Below are 22769 nucleotides of genomic sequence, written 5' to 3'. Positions count from 1 at the left end.
GAAGAAAAACAGCAAACAAGTGCTCAGCACCTTTGAGAACTCCTTCGAAACTGTTGGACAATCATTCTAAGCAACTACCTCATGAGGCAGCTTGAGAGAATGACAAGAGCTATCACCAAAGCAAAAAGGGGGCTACTTTGAAGAATCTAAAATAGAAAACATAGTGTATTCTGGTTTGTTTAGCACTTCTTTTTTTCTCCTTTATTCAATAAATGGTCCTTCATCATTTTCATGTCTTCACCATGAATATACAATGTAGAAAAAAAAAAAGGGAATAAAAAGGTGTGTTATGGTAACTGGCACTGTATATATTTTTTCTTTAACACCAAACCACTTGCTAAAAACAAGCCTTTTCTTCTTCTGATACCACCACATGTGTCTAAACACCAGCAGATATCTGGCAGACAGTGCGGTGTGTTATTAAACAGGCTGTTTGTTACCAGCGGCTCCCATCCATTGACCCATTGTTACAAACCGGATTCCAAAAAAGTTGGGACACTATTCAAATTGTGAATAAAAACTGAATGCAATGATGTGGAGGTGCCAACTTCTAATATTTTATTCAGAATAGAACATAAATCACGGAACAAAAGTTTAAACTGAGAAAATGTACCATTTTAAGGGGAAAATATGTTGAATCAGAATTTCATGGTGTCAACAAATCCCCAAAAAGTTGGGACAAGGCCATTTTCACCACTGTGTGGCATCTCCCCTTCTTCTTACAACACTCAACAGATGTCTGGGGACCGAGGAGACCAGTTTCACAAGTTTAGAAATAGGAATGCTCTCCCATTCTTGTCTAATACAGGTCTCTAACTGTTCAATCGTCTTGGGCCTTCTTTGTTGCACCTTCCTCTTTATGATGCGCCAAATGTTCTCTATAGGTGAAAGATCTGGACTTCAGACCGGCCATTTCAGTCCCCGCATCCTTCTCCTACGCAGCCATGATGTTGTGATTGATGCAGAATGTGGTCTGGCATTATCTTGTTGAAAAATGCAGGGTCTTCCCTGAAAGAGATGACGTCTGGATGGGAGCAGATGTTGTTCTAGAACCTGAATATATTTTTCTGCATTGATGGTGCCCTTCCAGACATGCAAGCTGCCCATGCCACACGCACTCATGCAAACCCATACCATCAGAGATGCAGGCTTCTGAACTGAGCGTTGATAAAAACTTGGGTTGTCCTTGTCCTCTTTGGTCCGGATGACATGGCGTCCCAGATTTCCAAAAAGAACTTAGAATCGTGACTCGTCTGACCACAGAACAGTCTTCCATTTTGCCACACTCCATTTTAAATGATTCCTGGCCCAGTGAAAACGCCTGAGCTTGTGGATCTTGCTTAGAAATGGCTTCTTCTTTGCACTGTAGAGTTTCAGCTGGCAACGGCGGATGGCGCGGTGGATTGTGTTCACTGACAATGGTTTCTGGAAGTATTCCTGAGCCCATTCTGTGATTTCCTTTACAGTAGCATTCCTGTTTGTGGTGCAGTGTCGTTTAAGGGCCCGGAGATCACGGGCATCCAGTATGGTTTTACGGCCTTGACCCTTACGCACAGAGATTGTTCCAGATTCTCTGAATCTTCGGATGATGTTATGCACAGTTGATGATGATAGATGCAAAGTCTTTGCAATGTTTCGCTGGGTAACACCTTTCTGATATTGCTCCACTATCTTTCTGCGCAACATTGTGGGAATTGGTGATCCTCTACCCATCTTGGCTTCTGAGAGACACTGCCACTCTGAGATGCTCTTTTTATACCCAATCATGTTGCCAATTGACCTAATTAGTGTTAATTGGTCTTCCAGCTCTTCGTTATGCTCAAATTTACTTTTTCCAGCCTCTTATTGCTACTTGTCCCAACTTTTTGGGGATTTGTTGACACCGTGAAAATTTGAATCAACGTATTTTTCCTTTAAAATGATACATTTACTCGGATTAAACGTTTGATCTGTCATCTACGTTCTATTACAAATAAAATACTGACATTTGCCATCTCCACATCATTGCATTCAGTTTTTATTCACAATTTGTTTAGTGTCCCAACTTTTTGGGAATCCGGTTTGTATATACCTCACTGTCACTCTGACTTTACTAATGCTTTCTTGGCATTAAAGAGCTTGAAAGTGGCTGGATACTGTCTAAGGAGACTATCGAGTGTCATACATGACTTTTCAGGACAATCAGGACACTTTTGATTTTGACCGAATTTATTCAGAGTCAGAACCTATAGAATCTGATAACCAAATTGTCAGAATAAGACCTGGAATGGATTTCAGGAATGTCATGCTTCTTTAATCTTTATGCATTGATTTGTTATTAGCTTCATGTGTGTGTATGGAAGGGTCAGCTCAGAAACTTGCACAATTATAAATGAAGATCTTCAATTTAATAAGGCTGTCATTTAGGATTCTAGTCAAAAAGATTAAGCAACAATTTGAAGTCATGTAGACTACATTTTCTCAGGTCACCCTCAAAAATTCTCTTACCTCCTTTATCTTCATCAGGTAATGGTCCAGGAAATCCCTCTGTGATTCTGGATTCAAAGTCTCTTTGTGATACTTTATATAGTTTGTCACAAATGTTGCAATACAGTTTGTTCTTTTAAGGACTTGGTGTCGGATGACCGGGACCTTCAGAAGAGCTGGGACAGTATTGCAGAGCTGCAGAGAGAGGACATGAAGAAAAGATGAACATGAGGATTACATATAAGAATGAGCTGTCCAAGAAAGCAAGAAGACATACATGTATTGCATAATGTACCGTCCAAGCCTTTGTAGACAGTGAGCGGGCCAGTACGTTCAGTGGACATGATTCCCTCCAAACTGGGCAACCCAGAACAACAGCAAATACATTAGAGATGGGGCAGTGAGGGGTTTAATGACTGCATATTTGCTGGTCTAGAGCAGAGAATGGGCTAATCCAGGATCCTTAGGTGTTTAGGGAAGCAAAGTATATTATTAATGTGCCCACCTTTTCTTCCCCACGTGTATTGAAATTGTGTGCACCTCATCATAGACGTCTTATAACATGAAATGGGTATGTCATGTTATGTTATTCAATTAGGATATCTTTTCTGACCTATGGATTGTCTGGGCGTCATCACTGTTTTTATTGGGAACTTGGTGTGCCTTAATATGTAGGGTTGGATCTTGGTCCCTCATAGGGTCTCTATTGTATACAGTATTTTTAACTTATTTGAGGCTTTAACCCCTTAGTGACCAGCTTGTTTGGGCCTTAATGGCAAAGAGATTTATTTTTATTTTTATTTTCATTGTCACCTTCCAAGGGCTATAACAATTTTTATTTTACTGTCTATGTAGCAGTATGGTGAGCTATCATTTTGGGGTACATAACACTTTTTGATCACTTTTTATACTTTTTTGTGGCGAATAAGCAAAAAGCAGCAATTCCTTTTTTTATGGCATTCACCATATGGGTTAAATTAGATGATAATTGTGAAGTGCAGGTCATTACGGACACGGCAATACCAAATATGTAGAAAAAGTATGGGAAAAAAGTGTATTTTTTTACTTGGATTTTATTTATGTAATTTATTAGATTTTTTTTAACCATTTAATAGTCCCACAAGAGGACTATAATTGCCAATCTTTTGATTGCTTCTCAAATACATTGCACAATTCCTATAATGTATTTTAATGTCAGTGCTATTCTGACATTCACCAGCAGGGTGCACCAGAGCTTCTTAGGAAACACTGGAGGCAATCCTATGGCCTACACTAGGCCTTGGCCTGCCGTCACTGGCATCAGCACCACTATATCAGTGAGAGGTCCCGTTCTAGCCTTGCTCCTCTTGACTAGATTGCACAGCATTAAACTGATTTGTAATGTTGTGTGACCCTGAGAGTCCTGGAATGTATTGTATTACACTGACAGAAATATGTCAGTGCAAGTCAGTAGATTTCAGGACTTTCAGGGTTACACAGCATTATAAATCACTTTAATGCTTTGCAATCCTGTCAAAAGAAGCAAGGCCAGAATGGAACCTCTCAATGAAATATGCTACAGGTTTATTGAATTCAACTCCCTGTTGTGGGTCTGGCCTTAAAGGGCCAGTATGTGCCCTTATTCTTCCCTGTCCTATCACAGGTAACTTCTGGGTAATGGGACCTTTCTCTAGTGAAAAGTGCCTGAGCTTTAGGATACTAATTTCTAGTTAGCCAGTAAGATGTGCTATCCTTTTTGTCTGCCCATGTACTGAACATATGCCTGTTAACCAGTTCTGATATTCCACTGCCTGCCCTGACCTGTCTACCATACTCTCTGCTGCCCAAGCCTTGGATTGTTTTACAGATATGCACAAACTCTGCCTGCCCGGAACTCTGTCTTTTAACTGATTAAGAGTATTGCCTAATTCCTCGGTGCTTCAAACTGATGTCTCTGACGCCCATGGGTCAACTGCCAACAGCCTGGTGGCTCCCCAGATGCAAATAGATATTTGTACAAGGGATAAAGGGTAAAAAACCAGGGGACTGCCAAGATAATGCCCTTAGTACTAGAGCAAAGACAAACTGGATAGTTGGTACAGTGGGTCCATACCCACTGCCCATTATATTTCCTTACTTAAGAGTACTGCCATCCTTCAGTTTTCAGATACTGGTTTGGTGTTTGGTTGAGGCCCTGGGGGGCTTGTACCCCCAAACAAATCTTCATAATTATTCTTATATTGATATTTGGCAACTTAATTTCAGTTCTAATGTCTAATTAGTGTACACAGCATGTGAAGTAACATGCAATATGGTTACAGTATACAACATTTAAAGCTACAGATCTCCTTTTATAATGAAGTTCAGTACTGAAGTTTTAGGCAGGGATTAAAAACCTGAAAAGTAAGCATGTTTTAAAATAGAAGTGTTAATAGTTGTTTTTAATCAATCAGCAAAAAGAAAAGTGAATGAACAAAAGAGAAATTTAAGTTCAATCAATATTCGGTGTGACCAACAATATTCGCCCGGTGGTCATTTTGCGGCAAACTTTGTGCGTTCGCAATTCGCCAAAAATGCAAACATATGGCGATGTCCGCCGGTGCCATATTCTTTTTTTTATTGTGCCGAACTTTGACCCATGACACATCCATCAGGTGGGACAGGACAGCCAATTGAGACGTTTCAGCACATGGACACACCCCCGACCCTATAACAGAACCCAATCTGGCAGCCATTTTACATTCTGTGTTTTGCCAGTGTAGGGAGAGGCTGCTTTGTTGAGCAGGGACAGGTTGTTAGGGACACCAAATGCTAGCTAATAGGGCCACACAAGTCCTTTTAAGGACTGGTATAGGTGTGCTATCGAAATGTTATATTGAGGGGTGTGATATACTTATAATATACTTTCTAACATAGAAAGTATATTATAGTGCATTTGTATTGTGCAGCAGTTGTGTGTGGTTCTGCTGCGATACCGCAGCTATACAGAGGGACAAACGCTATTAGAACAACTAATTGCAACGGGTGAAATATAATTATAATATACTTTCTAAGATGGAAAGTATATTATAGTGCATTTGTATTGTGCAGCAGTTGTGTGCGATTCTGCTGTGATATCGCAGCTAAATAGAGAGACAAACACTATTGGAACAACTAATTGCAATGGGTGTGATATTCCTGTTGCCCCCCAAAAAACATATTAAGGAGTGTGATATACCATCGTCCACAAAATACTGATTGAGGGCTGCGATATACCTGTTGCCCCAAATAAACAGGGTGGTGTGATAACTGTTTCGGCAAAAAATAAAATAAAAATTGAGGGGTTTGATATACCTGCTTCCACCAAATATTGATTGAGGCCTACAATATACCCGCTTCCACACAATACTGATTAAGGAGATTGATATATCTGTTTCCACAAAAATATCATTGAGGGCTGCGATATACCTGCTTTCACAAAATACTGATTAAGGGGATTGATATACCTGCTTACACCAAATATTGATTGAGGCATGCATGATACCTGTTTCCACAAAATACTGATTGAAAGCTGCAATATACCTGCTTCCACAAAATACTGATTAAGGGGATTGATATACCTGCTTCCACCAAATATTGATTGAGGCCTATGTGATACCTGCTTCCACAAAATACTGATTGAGGCCTGCACGATACCTGCTTCCACAAAATACGGATTGAGGGTCGTAATATATACCTGCTTCCACAAAATACTTATTAAGGGGATTTATATAACTGTTTCTACCAAATATTGATTGAGGCCTGCAATATACCTGCTTCCACAAAATACTGATTAAGGGGTTTGATATACCTGTTTCCACCAAATATTTATTGAGGCCTGCGATATACCTGCTTCCACCAAATATTGATTGTGGCCTGTGTGATATCTGCTTCCACAAAATACTGATTGAGGCCTGCAACATACCTGCTTCCACAAACTACTGATTAAGGGATTAATATACCTGCTTCCACCAAATATTGATTGAGGCCTGCATGATATCTGTTTCCACAAAATACTGATTGAAAGCTGCAATATACCTGCTCCCACAAAATACTAATTAAGGGGATTGATATACCTGCTTCCACCAAATACTGATTGAGGCCTGCAAGATACCTGCTTCCACAAAATACTGATTGAGGGGATTTATATAACTGTTTCTACCAAATATTGATTGAGGCCTACGATATACCTGCTCCCACAAAATACTGATTATGGGGTTTGATATACCTGTTTTCACCAAATATTTATTGAGGCCTGCGATATACCCATTTCCACAAAATACTAATTAAGGGGATCGATATACCTGCTTGCAATAAATATTGATTGAGGCCTGCAAGATACCTGCTTCCACAAAATACTGATTAAGGGGATTGATATACCTGAATCCACAAAATACTGATTGAGGCCTACGAGATATCTGCTTCCACAAAATACTGATTAAGGGGATTGATATACCTGTTTCCACCAAATATTGATCGAGGACTGTGAGATGCATCTTCCACAAAATACTGATTAAGGGGCTTGATTTACCTGCTTCCACCAAATATTGATTGAGGCCTGCATGATACCTGCTTCCATAAAATACTGATTAAGGGTTTTGATATACCTGTTTCCAAAAAATATTTATTGAGGACTGTGATATACCTGCTTCCACAAAATACTGATTGAGGCCTGCAAGATACTTGCTTCCACAAAATACTGGTTAAGGGGATTTAAATACCTGTTTAAACCAAATATTGATTGAGGGGTGCAATATACCTGGTTCCACAAAATACTGATTGAGGGGATTTATATAACTGTTTCTTCCAAATATTGATTGAGGCCTGCGATAAACCTGCTTCCACAAAATACTGATTAAGGGGATTTATATTCCTGCCTCCACCAAATATTGATTGAGGCCTGCGAGATATCTGCTTCCACAAAACACTGATTAAGGGGTTCGATATACCTGCTTCCACAAAATATTGATTGAGGCCTGCTATATACCTGCGTCCACAAAATACTGATTAAAATACTGATTAAGGGGTTTGATATGCCTGCTTCTACCAAATATTGATTGAGGACTGCGATATACCTGCTTTCACAAAATACTGATTAAGGGGATTAATACACCTGCTTCCACAAAATATTGATTAAGTGGTTTGATATACCTGCTTCCACCAAATATTGATTGAGGCCTGCAAGATACCTGCTTCCACAAAATACTGATTAAGGGGTGTAACGGACTGTTTCAGCAGACAAGGGGTTAAAATCCGTTTAGGCAAGATGCCCCTTTCCGAGAGACAGGCACAGCTACTGCAAAACACCAACCTTCCGAACTGGATACAAAATAGCACTCCAAACTGGAACCTCACAAATAGCTGCCAGCAGACGATCAGGAAAAGCGTCCAATCAACTTACACTCCTGGCAATCAGTCTCTAACAGCATACAGGGAATCCCCCCAATAAGGAGACAAGGCTCCGTCTTGAGGGTCAGCAGTGGTCTGATTGTACTTCAGGTACAGCCTCTTTTATTCATAAAAAACAAACATAGTACTGCCCACAGGGTTTTGAAATCCAACCAATCAATATCTTACAACACACAATGCAAGTACAGCAACCAATCGTTCCCGCCCCCTAGAGGACCAGAAGGGAGACTGCGACACAGAACAGATACAACATATCCCCACAATGCATCATGGTTTCCTCCTCTCTGCCTGGGAGACAACCGAGGGCAATCTAATTATCTCTCAGGATAAAGGGGAGATCGCCAATACACATGTGGAGACAACAGGACAGACATCACCATTCAAACACACAATGGGACAATGGGACAATAGAACCACACCCAGCATATTCCTCCCAAGCTGACAAGTTACACTTATTATAAATTGTTACAACTTTGTGAGGTTACATTGTCCATACATATAACTTACATCAATTTAAACAGTATAACTTGGGGACAAACCTATCCAAAATTCACTTGAATAGGTTCAGCGGTTTAAAAGTTAGTATGGGCCATAATCCTGAGGCAAGAGGCCTTCAAACAGCCCCCTCCAAAACACAGTGGCGAGGTTGGTTTTGCCACACATCTCCCCCCCCCCCCCCCAGGGAAGACTAACCAGATACCTGACCTCACGCCGGTCGGTACCTGAGTTAGTCTGGCAGCCCACGCACAACCAAATACTGGACCTGTTGAATTTAGCAGCCTGTCTCTGTCCAGTGAATCCACCAAGGTTATATTGGTAGCTGGTACTTCCAGTCTCTGAGTTGCTCCCTGGCTTGGAGTGGAGGTTGCTTTGTGGGCAGACATCAGCGGTACTCTGCCCTGGTGCCAACGTTACCATGGAAGAAGCCTGGTTGGAGTCTGGTTGTTGGAGGGATAAACCGACTGTCTCCCCTTTGGCTAAACAGCCCTGTTGCTGGGGGGCAGGACCGACTGTCCCTACCCCCTGTGCTGTAAGTGCAGAGACCATGGTCCCATCTGCACTGTTGTGGGGCTTACTGTCTCCCCCTGGTGCGTTAAGCTGCTGCTGGGGAGAGGGGGTAACGAGCTCCTCTCCCATACATACTTCCAGCCGCTGGGGAGGGCGACCGACCGCCTCCGCTCCCAATACAGTGTCCTGCTGCTGGGGAAAGGAGACTGGGCTCTCTATTCCCTGTAGGACACTCTGCCGCTGGGGGACAGGACCGACTGTCTCTGCCCCCTGTAACTCCGCCTGCCGCTGGGGAATGGAGACTGGGCTCCCAATTCCCTGTACATCACACGGCCGCTGGGGAATTGAGACTGGGCTCCCAATTCCCAAAAAATAATGCTGCTGCTGGGGGGCAGGAACAACTACCTCTGCCCCCTGTAACTCAGCCTGCCGCTGGGGAATGGAGACTAGGCTCCCAATTCCCTGCAGGACCTGTGGAGAGACCTCGGTCCCATCTCCACCGGCCACCTGGGGTTCTTCACAGTAAACATCCACAATATCCTCCCAGCTGAAGGGCTCTGGACCTGGGTCTGACTTCTTGCTGTCCTGCTGAGCCTTCCCAATGGAGTGGAAGAGATCTTGGTAGTCCTGCTCCAGTTCCCACTCCAGGGTTGCTAGGTGAGCCAGGTCTTTCTCTACCTCATGGGGGTCATCCCAATTCTGCCTAGCCTCCCTCTCGTAGAAAATGTCCTGAAGTCTGGACTGTGCAGGGCTCCCGAAGTCAGGCTCTGCAAAGGACTCCCATAACAAGCCAGGACCATCAAACTCCTCTCCCTCTGGCTTGTCATGCTCAGCTGTCCAGGGTATATACTGTGCCATATACCACCAGAGCGCCTGGTAGGCATCCTCCAGCCATAGCTCCTGCCATACCCGGTGCTCTAGTTCCTTCACCCATTCCTCCAGGGGCTGCTCTCCCAGGAAGGGCATCCGCAGGGCCACTTGCTTCTGCAACCGCTGCTCTTCACTGGGGAGACTCTCACCTCGCTGGTATTGTACATTATCCAGGGCCTGGTACCAGATGCCTTTCCTTAATGCATCCCGGCCATCCAGGTCCTCCTCCTCGTATAACACTGCTGGTTCCATCCTGTTGCTTTTAGGGTTGCTGTACTGGGACATGCGTTGCCCTTAAATTGTAGAATCCACAGAAATGGTGTCTCCTGTAGCTGTCCTTCTGGCTGTAGGAACGATCCTGCTGCTTGCCACCAATGTAACGGACCGTTTCAGCAGACAAGGGGTTAAAGTCCGTTTAGGCGATATGCCCCTTTCCGAGAGACAGGCACAGCTACTGCAGAACACCAACCTCCCGAACTGGATACAAAATAGCACTCCAAACTGGAACCTCACAAATAGCTGCTAGCAGACGAACAGGAAAAGCGTCCAATCAGCTTACACTCCTGGCAATCAGTCTCTAACAGCATACAGGGAATTCCCCCAATAACGAGACAAGGCTCCGTCTTGAGGGTCAACAGTGGTCTGATTGTACTTCAGGTACAGCCCCTTTTATTCATAAAAAACAAACATAGTACTGCCCACAGGGTTTTGAAATCCAACCAATCAATATCTTACAACACACAATGCAAGTACAGCAACCAATCGTTCCCGCCCCCTAGAGGACCAGAAGGGAGACTGCGACACAGAACATATACAACATATCCCCACAATGCATCATGGTTTCCTCCTCTCTGCCTGGGAGACAACCGAGGGCAATCTAATTATCTCTCAGGACAAAGGGGAGATCGCCAATACACATGTGGAGACAACAGGACAGACATCACCATTCAAACACACAATGGGACAATGGGACAATAGAACCACACCCAGCATATTCCTCCCAAGCTGACAAGTTACACTTATTATAAAGTGTTACAACTTTGTGAGGTTACATTGTCCATACATATAACTTACATCAATTTAAACAGTATAACTTGGGGACAAACCTATCCAAAATTCACTTGAATAGGTTCAGGGGTTTAAAAGTTAGAATGGGCCATAATCCTGAGGCAAGAGGCCTTCAAACAGCCCCCTCCAAAACACAGTGGCGAGGTTGGTTTTGCCACAAGGGGATTGATATTCATGCTTCTACAAAATACTGATTGAGGGCTGCGATATACCTGCTTCCACAAAATGCTGATTAAGGAGTTTGATATACCTGTTTCCACCAAGTATTGATTGAGGCCTGCTATATACCTGCTTCCACAAAATACTGATTAAAGGGTTTGATTTACCTGTTTCCACCAAATATTGATTGAAACCTGCGATATACCTGCTTCCACAAATAATGCTCTTCTCTAGAAACTTAGGCACTGGGTAATTTTGAAAATGACAGGCAGAGAATGAGGCAGGCATTTCACAGGGGTGGAAGGGGTTGGGCAGGTGCACCAGGCCAGAGCCTAAATGGGAAGTTGAAGAAGGTGCGTGCGATTACATCAAAGAACACACCAGAGTTGGTTGAGCGACTCATTCAGCCTTCTTCTTCTGCACCTTCCTCATCCTCTGTATCTGCACCCTCCTCATTCTCTGCTGTGTGCACCCCTAAAGACACCACCATCACCACCATAGCCCCTCCATCTGAGTCAGAGGAATTATTTCCCCATCCATTACCAGACCATACCGATCCCATACCGCAGCCATTCTTGACATTGGATGAGGAAGAGGAGGTAGCAACGGCCGCCACCCAGCGGTCTGACGACAGTACCAAGATCACCACCAGGAGGAAGGTCTCAGCTGTTGCTGCCTACTCCGAGATCTCAAATGTCAGTGGCGGTGAAGGTGACGATAATGAAGTGTCAATGGACGTCATGTGGGTGCCCACAAGAGAGGAAGAGGAGGGAAGTTCAGAGGGATAGGCGGAGCAGCAGAGAGGGAGGAGAAGGAGGAAAAGCAGGCAGAGCTTGCAGGTCACAAGAGGCAAAAAGCAGACTGCAAATGTTTCTGGAGCAAGCCATCCACCATGCACGGTCACTTCTGGTGCTCCCAAGATGCCGGCTCATGGATCCGCAGTGTGGGATTTTTATTAACGTGTCAGCTGCTGACAATAGTGTTGCTATCTGCAGCCTGTGCTGTCAACGCATAAGTCGCGGTAAGCCCATCACTCACCTAGGGGCGACCATCTTAAGAAGGCACCTGGCCTCCCATCGCCGAGCCCAGTAGGAGCAACACTGTCAGAACCCACAAATCCACACTCCCGGCGCTCCACGTCCTGCCTCTTCTGCTTATCCTCTTTCCTCCCATTCGTCCTCCACACCACCTTCCACCGTGCCATCGTTGCATTCATCTGGCAGGATGCAGGTTTCCATGGCCCAAATGTTCGAGCGTAAAAAGTTGATGACACCAGATAACCCTCTTGACCAAAGGCTGAACGCTGGCTTGTCGGAACTGCTATCTTGCCAACTACTGCCATATAAACTGGTGGACTTGGAGGCCTTTAGAAAATTTGTGGCTATTAGAACACTGCAATGGAAGGTCCCCGCGTGGAAATATTTCTCCCAGAAGGGCATGCCAGACCTATATGGCCACGTTCAGCAGCAAGTGAATGTATCTCTGACACACGGTGTCGGTGCCAAGATACATCTGACCACAGACACGTGGTCTAGCATACACCGGCAGGGAAGGTACATAACTTTTACTGCCCACTGGGTGAACTTTATGACGGCCGTCGAGCATGTAACCCATGGCTCCTGTGTGGATTTGGTGTTACCGCCACGGATTGCATGCAGGCCTGCCTCTTTTTCTCCTCCTCCTACTCCATCCTCTGTCTTCTCCTTGGCTGACTCCTCCTTTTCCACTGCTACTGCCTCTTCCGCTGCGCCCCCCAAGCTCCCCAGAACCTATTCGACGTGCCAGGTGAGACGTTGCCATGCTGTGCTGAGGCTGTTGTGCCTGGAAGCCAAGAGCCACACCGGTCCTGCACTTCTTTCAATTCTGTGGTCACAGACTGATCAGTGGCTAACCCCGCTCAATTTGACAGTTTGTAAAGTGGTGTGCGACAACGGAATGACACAAGTGCCGTGCCTGGCACAGGTCCTGATATTAGTCGTGCAGCAATTCGTTGCCAAATACCCGGGGTCCAGAAAGTCTTGCGGCAGGCCAGGAAAATCTCTGGCCTTTTTAGATTTTACACGGCCATGGCTCGCCTTGCTGACGTTCTACGGCAACACTACTTGCTCGTCAGACGTCTGATTTGTGACAGCCCGACGCACTGGAACTCCACCTTGTAAATGCTTCATAGGCTTCTCCAGCAGCAACGTGCCGTTAACGACAACCTGTACGAACTCTGCAGCAGGACAGGTTCTGGGGAGCTTGGTTTCTTTTCATTGTGCCAGTGGCTGCTCATGATCGACACATGCGGCCATTTGATGTGATCACCAAAATGGTCCGTCGTAGCCAGGGTGCCATCAGTGACATCGTACCTTATGCTTTCTTTCTGGAATGTGCAATGCGTTGTGTCATTGATCAAGCCGTCGAGGAGCAGGAAGATGCGGAAGTCGCAATTCTGAATGAATTCCCAGGGGGGCTACTCCATCTGAAACAATTCAGCAGGAGTCTGAAGAGGAGTATGGTGGCTGGGGGGAGGAGGAGGGAGGAGCAAGAAGAGCAGGATTTGAGGGGGACTTTAAACTTTTTGGGGATTCCTGGTGTCCTTGGCTGGGGGGGTGGTGAGACTGAGGACAACATTCTGCTAAATGCTATGAGCAGGAGCCAAGGTGCTCCACCGCTTCCAATTTAATGAAAATTATGACCTTCATGCTCCAGTGTTTGAAGAGGAACCCCCATATAAAAAGCATAAAGGGCAAGGACCAGTACTGGGTGGCAACGTACTTAGACCCCCGGTACAAACACAAAATAGTGGACATGTTACCAGGATCACAGAGGGCTGGCAGAATACAGCATTTCCAGGCCTTGCTGCGAGAGATGCTGCATTCTTCTGTTGTGGGCGCTGGCAGAGAAATTTCCACCCACAGCGAAAAAGATGAGGGTACCAATCCTACCGTGCCTGCAAAAAGAGGGTTGTTTGAATATGTGTTAGTCAATTAAGATATGAGATCATTCTTTCAGCCAACCCATCGACATCGGATCCAGCCTCAGGGAGCGCGTAGTCCGTCAGGTGTCTGACTACAACGGGTTAACGGCCGATGTGGACGCTCTGAGAAGCGAGGAACCCCTGGACTACAGGGTGTGCAGGCTTGACCTGTGGCTAGAGCTGGCACAATTTGCCATGGAACTCTTGGCTTGCCCCTCGTCGAGTGTCCTGTCCGAAAGGTCGTTCAGTGCAGCAGGAAGGTTCGTGACCGATAAGCGCACTTGCCGTGCTCACTAAAAATGAATGAGGCATGGATCTCTGAGGAATTCAACACTAGTGAAAACCATGTGTAAATAAATTTAAACATGCCAGCCCACACATATCTGCCACCACACAGAACAAAGAATGGTCCTTGTCTTATGTATATACAGCGGCATGAAAGACCATTTCTTTCAGGTGAATGCCTAATGTTACGGGCCTGTACTGGCCGACAGTAAAATTTGTATCCGGTGACCACCTAATATACCTCCAGTCACATCATCAGAAGTTCTTTTCTGTCAGGTGAATGTCTAATTTTTGGGGCCTGTACTGGCCGACAGTAAAATTTGCATCCAGTGACTGCCTAATGTTCCTCCAACCATATCATCACAAGTTCTTTTCTGTAAGGTGAATGCCTAATTTCTGTGGCCTGTACTGGCCGACAGTAAAATTTGCATCCAGTGACTGCCTAATGTTCCTCCAACCATATCATCACAAGTTCTTTTCTGTCAGGTGAATGCCTAATTTCTGTGGCCTGTACTGGCCGACAGTAAAATTAGTATCCAGTGACCGCCTAATGTACATACCTCCAGCCACATTATCAGAAATTCTTTTCTGTCAGATGAATGCCTAATTTTTGAGGCCTGTACTCCAGTGGCCTACAGTAAAAAAATGTATCCAGTGACCGCCTAATGTACCTCCAGGCACATCATCACAAGTTCTTTTCTGTCAGGTGAATGCCTAATTTTTGAGATCTATACTCCCGTGGTCTAAAATTAAATTTTTCTAGGCTCCAGCAGGGCACATTTTTGAGAGTTTCCCTTTAAGACACATTAAAAATGTCCCTTGATTAAAATACATATTTTTTTGTGGAGATTTTTGCCAATGATCCCCCTCTGGTCACTGTCCATGTTGTGGGACAATTTGTGCACTTCTACTTAGTATTAGAGATGTCCCGAACTATTCACCGGCAAATAGTTCCCGGCGAACATAGCTTGTTCGCGTTCGCCGCGGCGGGCGAACATATGCGATGTTCGGTCCACCCCCTATACGTCATCATTGAGAAAACTTTGACCCTGTACCTCACAGTCAGCAGACACATTCCAGCCAATCAGCAGCAGACCCTCCCTCCCAGACCCTCCCACCTCCTATCAAATAGCAAGGACAGCATCCATCTTAGATTCATTCTGACTAAGTTGTAATCGCAATGCGATTAATGCAGGTTATATTAATCGCATTGTGAATTCAACTTAGAGCTGGGTTCCTAATGGTTACAGTGGCGTGGTGTCACCCCTGCCCCCATCCCCCCCGAAGCCATAATAAAGAGATAAAGAAAAAAAAAAAGAAGTCACTAAGTCAGAGCCGCTCTACCTACCTCCTCCTCCCGGCACCAGAGACTCCTGCAAGGCAGCTGCCGCCACGCTCCACCGCTCAACTGCAGGCTGCAGTGAGTCACCCCCCCCGCCCCCTTTACCACGTGACGGTGCGACCAATACAACCATTATGAACTCAGACCTAAGTTGTAATCGCAATGCGATGAATGCAGGTTATATTAATCGCATTGCAAATTCAACTTAGAGCTGCTGGATTCCTAATGGTTGTATTGCTAGAATATAACGAAGATTGAGAATACAGCGCTATATCCGTTATATTCGTCAATTCTAGCAATACAACCATTAGGAACCCAGCTCTAATTTGTAATCGCAATGCGATTAATGCAGGTTATATTAATCGCTTTGCAAATTCAACTTACCACACTCTGCGTCAAATATGTAATTTTCCATGGGAGTTTTGCCATGGATCCGCCTCCGGCATGCCACAGTCCAGGTGTTAGTCCCCTTGAAACAACTTTTCCATCACTATTGTGGCCACAAAGAGTCCCTGTGGGTTTTAAAATTCGCCTGCCTATTGAAGTCTATGGCGGTTCGCCCGTTCGCGAACATTTGTCGAAATTCGCTTTCGCCGTTCGCGAATGGAAAATTTTATGTTCGCAACATCACTGCTTAGTATTTGGTGGCTGCATTAAAGTCAATAGAGCCCACAGTGAAAGCGCGGTTTGCTAACAATTGATCGTGAACGCACATTTGCGAAACGTCCCGGACGATGTTCGTCCATCACTAGTGACCAGCCTTTTACTTTAAAACTACACACATTTTTCTAGGTACACGTGCACAAGGTCAAGGAATTTGTAGGATTGTGGTCATGTACATGATTAAACAATTATATAGTACCAACCATGGAATAATGATCTTCATTTTCATATGTAGGTTTAAATACTGTCATTAACAGAAACAAAAAAAAATGTGTAGGCAGCGTAAAACCTGGCAAGGAACAGCCAAACTCTGCTACAAGGTTGTGGAAAACAGTGTAATGTCACAAATAATACACAATGTCAAGTCTGATGAAGGGAGTGATCTCTGTACTGCCCCTAATGTATTTATACATATTTATTTGATCTTGATTTTGGCCCCCACTTAGTTGTGCAGGGAAGAGATGGCTCGCCTGGAAAAGTAGTGGCGGCTGGGCATAACGTACTGTGGGACAGCCACCGCCATAAGGCTTTTAAAACTCTCCGTCTCCACCAGACGGAATGACAGCATTTCAATGGACAGTCATTTTGAAATGCTGGCATTCAGAGCTAGGGATCACGGGTGGGTAGGGGGGTACTTCCTCTTCCCCTCCAGTGTTTAAGAGATGGAGAGCTGAACGCTTCCGTGGGACTTTGTGGAGATGCTTGGTGACCCAGGTGGTGGTGTTACTGGCCTATCCTCTGTTTACGGGTTGGCAGGTGGCACTGTCACTCCACAGGTGGATGAAGAGGCCAAGACTGCAGCAGAAGAGGAAGCAGGAGGAGCCAGAGACCTTTCTTGGAATTTGAGGTGTCTACTCCACTGCAGCTCGTGCTTTGCGCTGGTCATGCAGGTTGTGCTCAGGTTGAGAACGTTTATGCCTCGCTTCAGGCTCTGATTGCACAGCGTGCAAACCACTCATGTCTTGTTGTCAGCACATTGTCTGAAGAACTGCCACACCAGGGAACTCCTTGGAGCTGGCTTTGGTGTGCTCGGTCCCTGGCTGCGGTGGGCAGTAGGATGAGTACTGTGTAGGGGACGTCCGCTCCGCTTTTGCACCCTGCTCCCTCTTCTGCTGTGCTGGTGGCTCTGTGCGACCACCACTTCTTCCTCCCAACTACACAGGTCAGTCGCATGACGTTGAGTCCATGTGGGGTTGAGGACCTCATCGTCCTGCACATTATCTTCTACCCAGTCTTCACCCCTGCGCTCCTGGTCGGTCTGCACACTTTCGAAAGCCACAGCAGTTGGCACCTGTGTTTCGTCATCATCCAAGAGGTGCTGCGGCGGTCCTCCCATGTACTCATGTTGAAACATAAGTGGTTGGGCATTGATGCACTCAATCTATTCCACTTCTGGGGCAGGGCTAGGTGGATGGCCCTGGGATAGCTTGCTAGAAGAGTCATCAAAAAGCAGAAGAGACTGCTGCTTGACTTGGGGCTCAGACTGCTTGGCTGATTTGCAAGGGGGTGAGGTGAAAGACTGATGAACATCGGCTGCAGGTGCCAACTGTGGTCTTTCAGAAGGAGATTGAGTGGGAGACAATGTGAAGGAACTGGATCCACTGTCAGCGACCCAATCTACTATCGCCTGTACTTGTTCTGGCCTCACCATTCGTAGAGCCGTATTAGGCCCGACCAAGTACCGCTGCAGGTTCTGTCTCCTACTCGCACCTGAGGAAGGGGTTTCACTTGTGCGTGTAGCTGACACAGATCGACCACGTCCTCTCCCTGCAACAGGAGCTCCACCAGCAGCACCACGACCTGAGCCACGTCCCTTATTTGACACTCTCCTTATATTTCTCAAATTTAGGATCTTGCCCACAATGGGTGTTTTCTTTTTTTATAACAGAAAAAAACAACAGTATCTAAAGGATGTATCTCACACTGACAAATGCAGCAAAGGCTGCAAAATTAAGATTTTTTTCCCAAAATGTGTGTTTTTTAATAGCAGAATATGACAGCAGTATATAACGCTTAAATTTCACACGTACAGATGCAGCAAGGGCTGTAAAATTTAGTATTTTTACCCAAAAAGGGTGTTTTTTAAAACCCAGATTATTAGTGCAGTATTTCAAGCTTGTACTTGACTGTCACAAAAGCACATATTCTGTGCTGGTGCACTGAGCTTGCATAAAATGGCCGCCGCCTCCCACCTATCTAACAGATGGATAAAAGTTATTTTTCTCTGTCACTGGGCTCAGGGCAGGGTAAAAAGATTGTGCACTGCACCACTGCACCCACAAAACAAAATCTAGATAGATCGCTGAGTTAACAAGCACTTCTGATTAAAGATTCTTTCCTATTCTCTCCCTCACAGCAGCAGCATCCTCTCCCTACACTAGTAACAGCAGAATGACGTGCAGCGCTATGTGACTCCATCTGATATAGAGGCTGGGTCACATGCTGCACTGGGCAATCACAGCCATGCCATTAGTAGGCATGGCAGTGATGGCTTCTAAGGGCACACCAAACCTGAACCCGAACTTTTAGGCCTCTTTCACACGGGCGTCATTTTTTTTGCCCTGATAAGAGGCTGGTGCGTTGCGGGTAAATGCGCGATTTTTCCGCGCAAGTGCAAAACATTGTAATGCGTTTTGCACTCGCGTGAGAAAAATCGCGCATGTTTGGTACCCAAACCCGAACTTCTTCACAGAAGTTCGGGCTTGGGATTGATGTTCTGAAGATTGTATTATTTTCCCTTATAACATGGTTATAAGGGAAAATAATAGCATTCTGACTACAGAATGCATAGTATAATAGTGCTGGAAGGGTTAAAAAAAATAAAAAAGTTAACTCACTGTCACGGACGGTGTACAGGAAACAAGACAATGCAACATGCATATATGACTCACTGGATCCAAAGCTAAGGAACCAAAAGGGAGACCCCTGCACAAGAGCTGGCACTTTCCCTGGCTGCTCAGCCTATGCAAAAATCCCAAAGGTGGATGCTTGCATATCCACGTACCTCGACTATATAACACCTAAACACCCTACAATAGTGAGGGGACACGACCATCGGCTCCCTACACCAGACACGGAGGGAGTCAGGGTCACCTAGGATCCAGCAAACAGAACATAACAGATAAATGTACAGGACTTAACTTAGTAGTAGACTGGGAAATAGGATCAGCATGCACACACACTCCAGGAAGAAGTATAAGCCGCCCAGTAAAGCATTATAAGGAGGAATTTAAAGGGAAGCAATCAGCCCAACTACATGACAGCTGAGAGAGACTAACGAGATGAAGAACTGAATACCACAACAAAGAAAACTCAAGGAGGAGGTTCTGAAAGGCCTCTGTCAGAGCTTCTCAGCTGTCTGGTTGTGACAGTATCCCTCCCTCTACGAATGGACTCCGGACACTCAGAACCCGCCTTCTCAGGATGGGACCTATGGAAAGCCCTGATGAGACGAGAGGCCTTAATGTCCGTCACTGGGACCCACATCCTCTCCTCAGGACCATAACCCTCCCAATGAACAAGGTACTGAAGAGAACCGCGGACAAGACGAGAATCCACAATCCTAGAGACCTGAAATTCAAGATTCCCATCAACCATAATTGGAGGAGGAGGCAAAGGCGAGGATACAATGGGTTGAACATAAGGTTTCAATAAGGACTTATGAAAAACATTATGGATCTTCCAAGTCTGAGGAAGATCAAGACGGTAGGCAACAGGATTGATGACAGACAGGATTTTGTAAGGCCCAATAAACCTAGGACCCAACTTCCAGGAGGGAACCTTCAATTTGATATTCTTGGTAGACAACCACTCCAGATCACCAACATTCAGGTCCGGACCAAGCACACGTCTCTTATCTGCCACACGCTTATATCTCTCACTCATGCTCTTTAGATTATCCTGAATCTTTTGCCAAATAGATGACAAAGACAAGGAGAATCTGTCCTCATCAGGTAAACCAGAAGACCCCTCTCCCGAGAAAGTCCCAAACTGCGGATGAAACCCATATCCCCAAAAAAATGGTGACTTATCAGAGGACTCCTGACGACGGTTATTTAAAGCAAACTCAGCAAGGGACAAAAAAGAACACCAATCCTCTTGATTCTCCGCCACAAAACAGCGCAGATATGTCTCCAGATTCTGATTGACGCGCTCTGTCTGGCCATTCGACTGCGGGTGGAAAGCAGAAGAGAATGACAACCGAACCCCCAAGCGAGAACAGAAAGCCTTCCAGAATCTGGAAACAAACTGCGTGCCCCTATCAGAGACTACGTCTGAAGGAACACCGTGCAATTTGACAATGTAATCAATAAATGCCTGCGCCAGCGTCTTAGCATTGGGTAAACCAGGAAAAGGGATGAAATGCACCATTTTGCTAAAACGCCACCACCAGAATCACAGTCTTCCCCGAGGAACGAGGCAGGTCCGTTATGAAGTCCATGGACAGATGTGTCCAAGGACAGGAAGGAATGGGTAAGGGAAGGAGAGGACCTGATGGCCGTGAATGAGGGACTTCGGCACGAGCGCAAGTCTCGCAGGCTGCCACAAAACCCTCAACCGACTTACGAAGCGCAGGCCACCAGAATCTCCAAGCGATGAGATCCAGTGTGGCTCTTGCCCCCGGGTGCCCAGCAAGGACCGTATCGTGGTGTTCCTTAAAAATCTTGTGTCTTAAAGCGAGAGGCACAAACAACCTCCCAGGAGGACAAAGATCAGGAGCCTCTGACTGGGCTGCCTGCACCTCTGCCTCCAATTCAGAAAAAAGAGCAGAGACCACCACACCTTCAGCCAAAATGGGACCCAGGTCTTCAAAATTCCCACCTCCCAGAAAACAACGTGACAGGGCATCTGCCTTCACATTCTTAACTCCAGGGCGGAACGTGACAACAAAATTAAACCTAGAAAAGAACAAAGACCATCTGGCTTGTCTCGGGTTCAGACGCTTGGCTGACTCCAAGTAGGCCAGATTTATATGGTCAGTAAATACGGTAATAGGGTGTCTGGCTCCCACTAGCCAATGGCGCCATTCCTCAAAAGCCAACTTGATGGCCAACAATTCCCTATCTCCCACATCATAATTTCTCTCTGCGGAGGAGAGTTTTTTCGAGAAAAAGGCACACGGTCGCAATTTGGCTGGAGAGGAACCCTGAGACAAGACCGCCCCCACACCCACCTCAGAAGCATCAACCTCAACTATGAAGGGTAAAGAAATATCAGGTTGCACCAAGATGGGAGCGGAAGCAAAACTCTCCTGGATATTAGAAAAAGCCTTACGCGCCTCTACTGACCAAGAAGAAAAATCTACCCCCTTTCTGGTCATATCAGTGAGGGGTTTAACAATAGAGGAATAATTCAAAATAAACTTCCTGTAATAATTGGCAAAGCCCAAAAAACGCATCAGTGCCTTCTGGTTCTCAGGAAGCTCCCACTCAAGCACAGCGCGGACCTTCTCGGGGTCCATGCGAAAACCAGAAGCGGAGAGAAGAAACCCCAGAAATTGAATTTCTGGAACCGCAAACACACATTTTTCCAGTTTCGCATATAATTTATTCTCCCGCAGGATGAGCAAGACCTGACGTAAATGTTCCTTATGAGTTTTGAAATCAGGAGAAAAAATCAAAATGTCATCCAAATACACTAATACAAATTTTCCCATCAAATGATAAAAAATGCTGTTCACGAAATGCTGAAAAACGGCTGGGGCATTCATCAAACCAAAAGGCATAACCAAATTCTCAAAATGGCCCTCAGGGGTATTGAAGGCCGTCTTCCATTCGTCTCCTTCTCTGACCCTGACCAGGTTGTATGCCCCTCTTGGATCTAATTTGGAAAAGACTTTAGCCCCAACAACCTGGTTAAACAGGTCCGGGATCAGAGGAAGCGGATAAGGGTCACGAATAGTGATACTGTTCAGCTCCCTGAAATCCAGACAAGGTCTTAAAGAACCATCTTTTTTCTTAACAAAGAAAAAACCAGCGGCAACAGGTGACTTCGAGGGTCGTATGTGTCCTTTTCTCAGACTCTCAGAGATATAAGCACGCATAGCGATCCTCTCAGGTTGGGAAAGATTGTATAAATGAGATTTAGGCAGCTTGGCGCCTGGGATGAGATTAATAGGCCAATCGTACTCCCTGTGCGGGGGCAAATCCTGAACTCCACTCTCAGAGAAGACATCCGAAAATTCAGAGAGAAAAGATGGTACAGTCTTAGTAGCAACCTCAGAAACAGATGTCGTGAGGCAATTTTCTCTGCAAAAGTCACTCCAACCATTTATTTGCCTCGCTTGCCAATCAATGGTGGGGTTATGGTTAGTGAGCCAGGGTAGCCCCAACACTAGAGGAGTAGGCAAACCGCTAAGGACGAAACATGACACATCCTCAACATGAGCATCACTCACAATTAAACGGATATTGTGAACTTTGCCCTTTAATGATTTCTGAGAAAGTGGAGCGGAATCAATAGCAAAAACAGGAATATCCTTTCCCAAAGTGCACACCTGGAAACCATGAGTTATTGCAAATTGATTATCAATGAGATTGA

General features: G+C 45.4%; 1 protein-coding gene across 3 annotated transcripts in view; it reads right to left on the bottom strand.

Moving 5' to 3' along the window:
* LOC122939424 (cytochrome P450 2C29-like) overlaps positions 1 to 22769 on the bottom strand; it is a 298684-nt gene that overhangs the window by 82918 nt on the left and 192997 nt on the right. For all 3 annotated transcript variants that reach the window (XM_044295488.1, XM_044295489.1, XM_044295490.1), the window contains one exon: positions 2488 to 2661. In XM_044295488.1, coding sequence (XP_044151423.1) covers positions 2488 to 2661 — 174 coding nt within the window. The remainder of the gene's footprint in view (positions 1 to 2487; positions 2662 to 22769) is intronic.

The sequence above is a fragment of the Bufo gargarizans genome, chromosome 5, assembly GCF_014858855.1.
Source record: "Bufo gargarizans isolate SCDJY-AF-19 chromosome 5, ASM1485885v1, whole genome shotgun sequence".
In the NCBI taxonomy this organism is placed as follows: domain Eukaryota; kingdom Metazoa; phylum Chordata; class Amphibia; order Anura; family Bufonidae; genus Bufo; species Bufo gargarizans.
The sequence above is the reverse complement of the archived record's forward strand: the minus strand, read 5'-3'. Positions and strand labels throughout refer to the sequence as shown.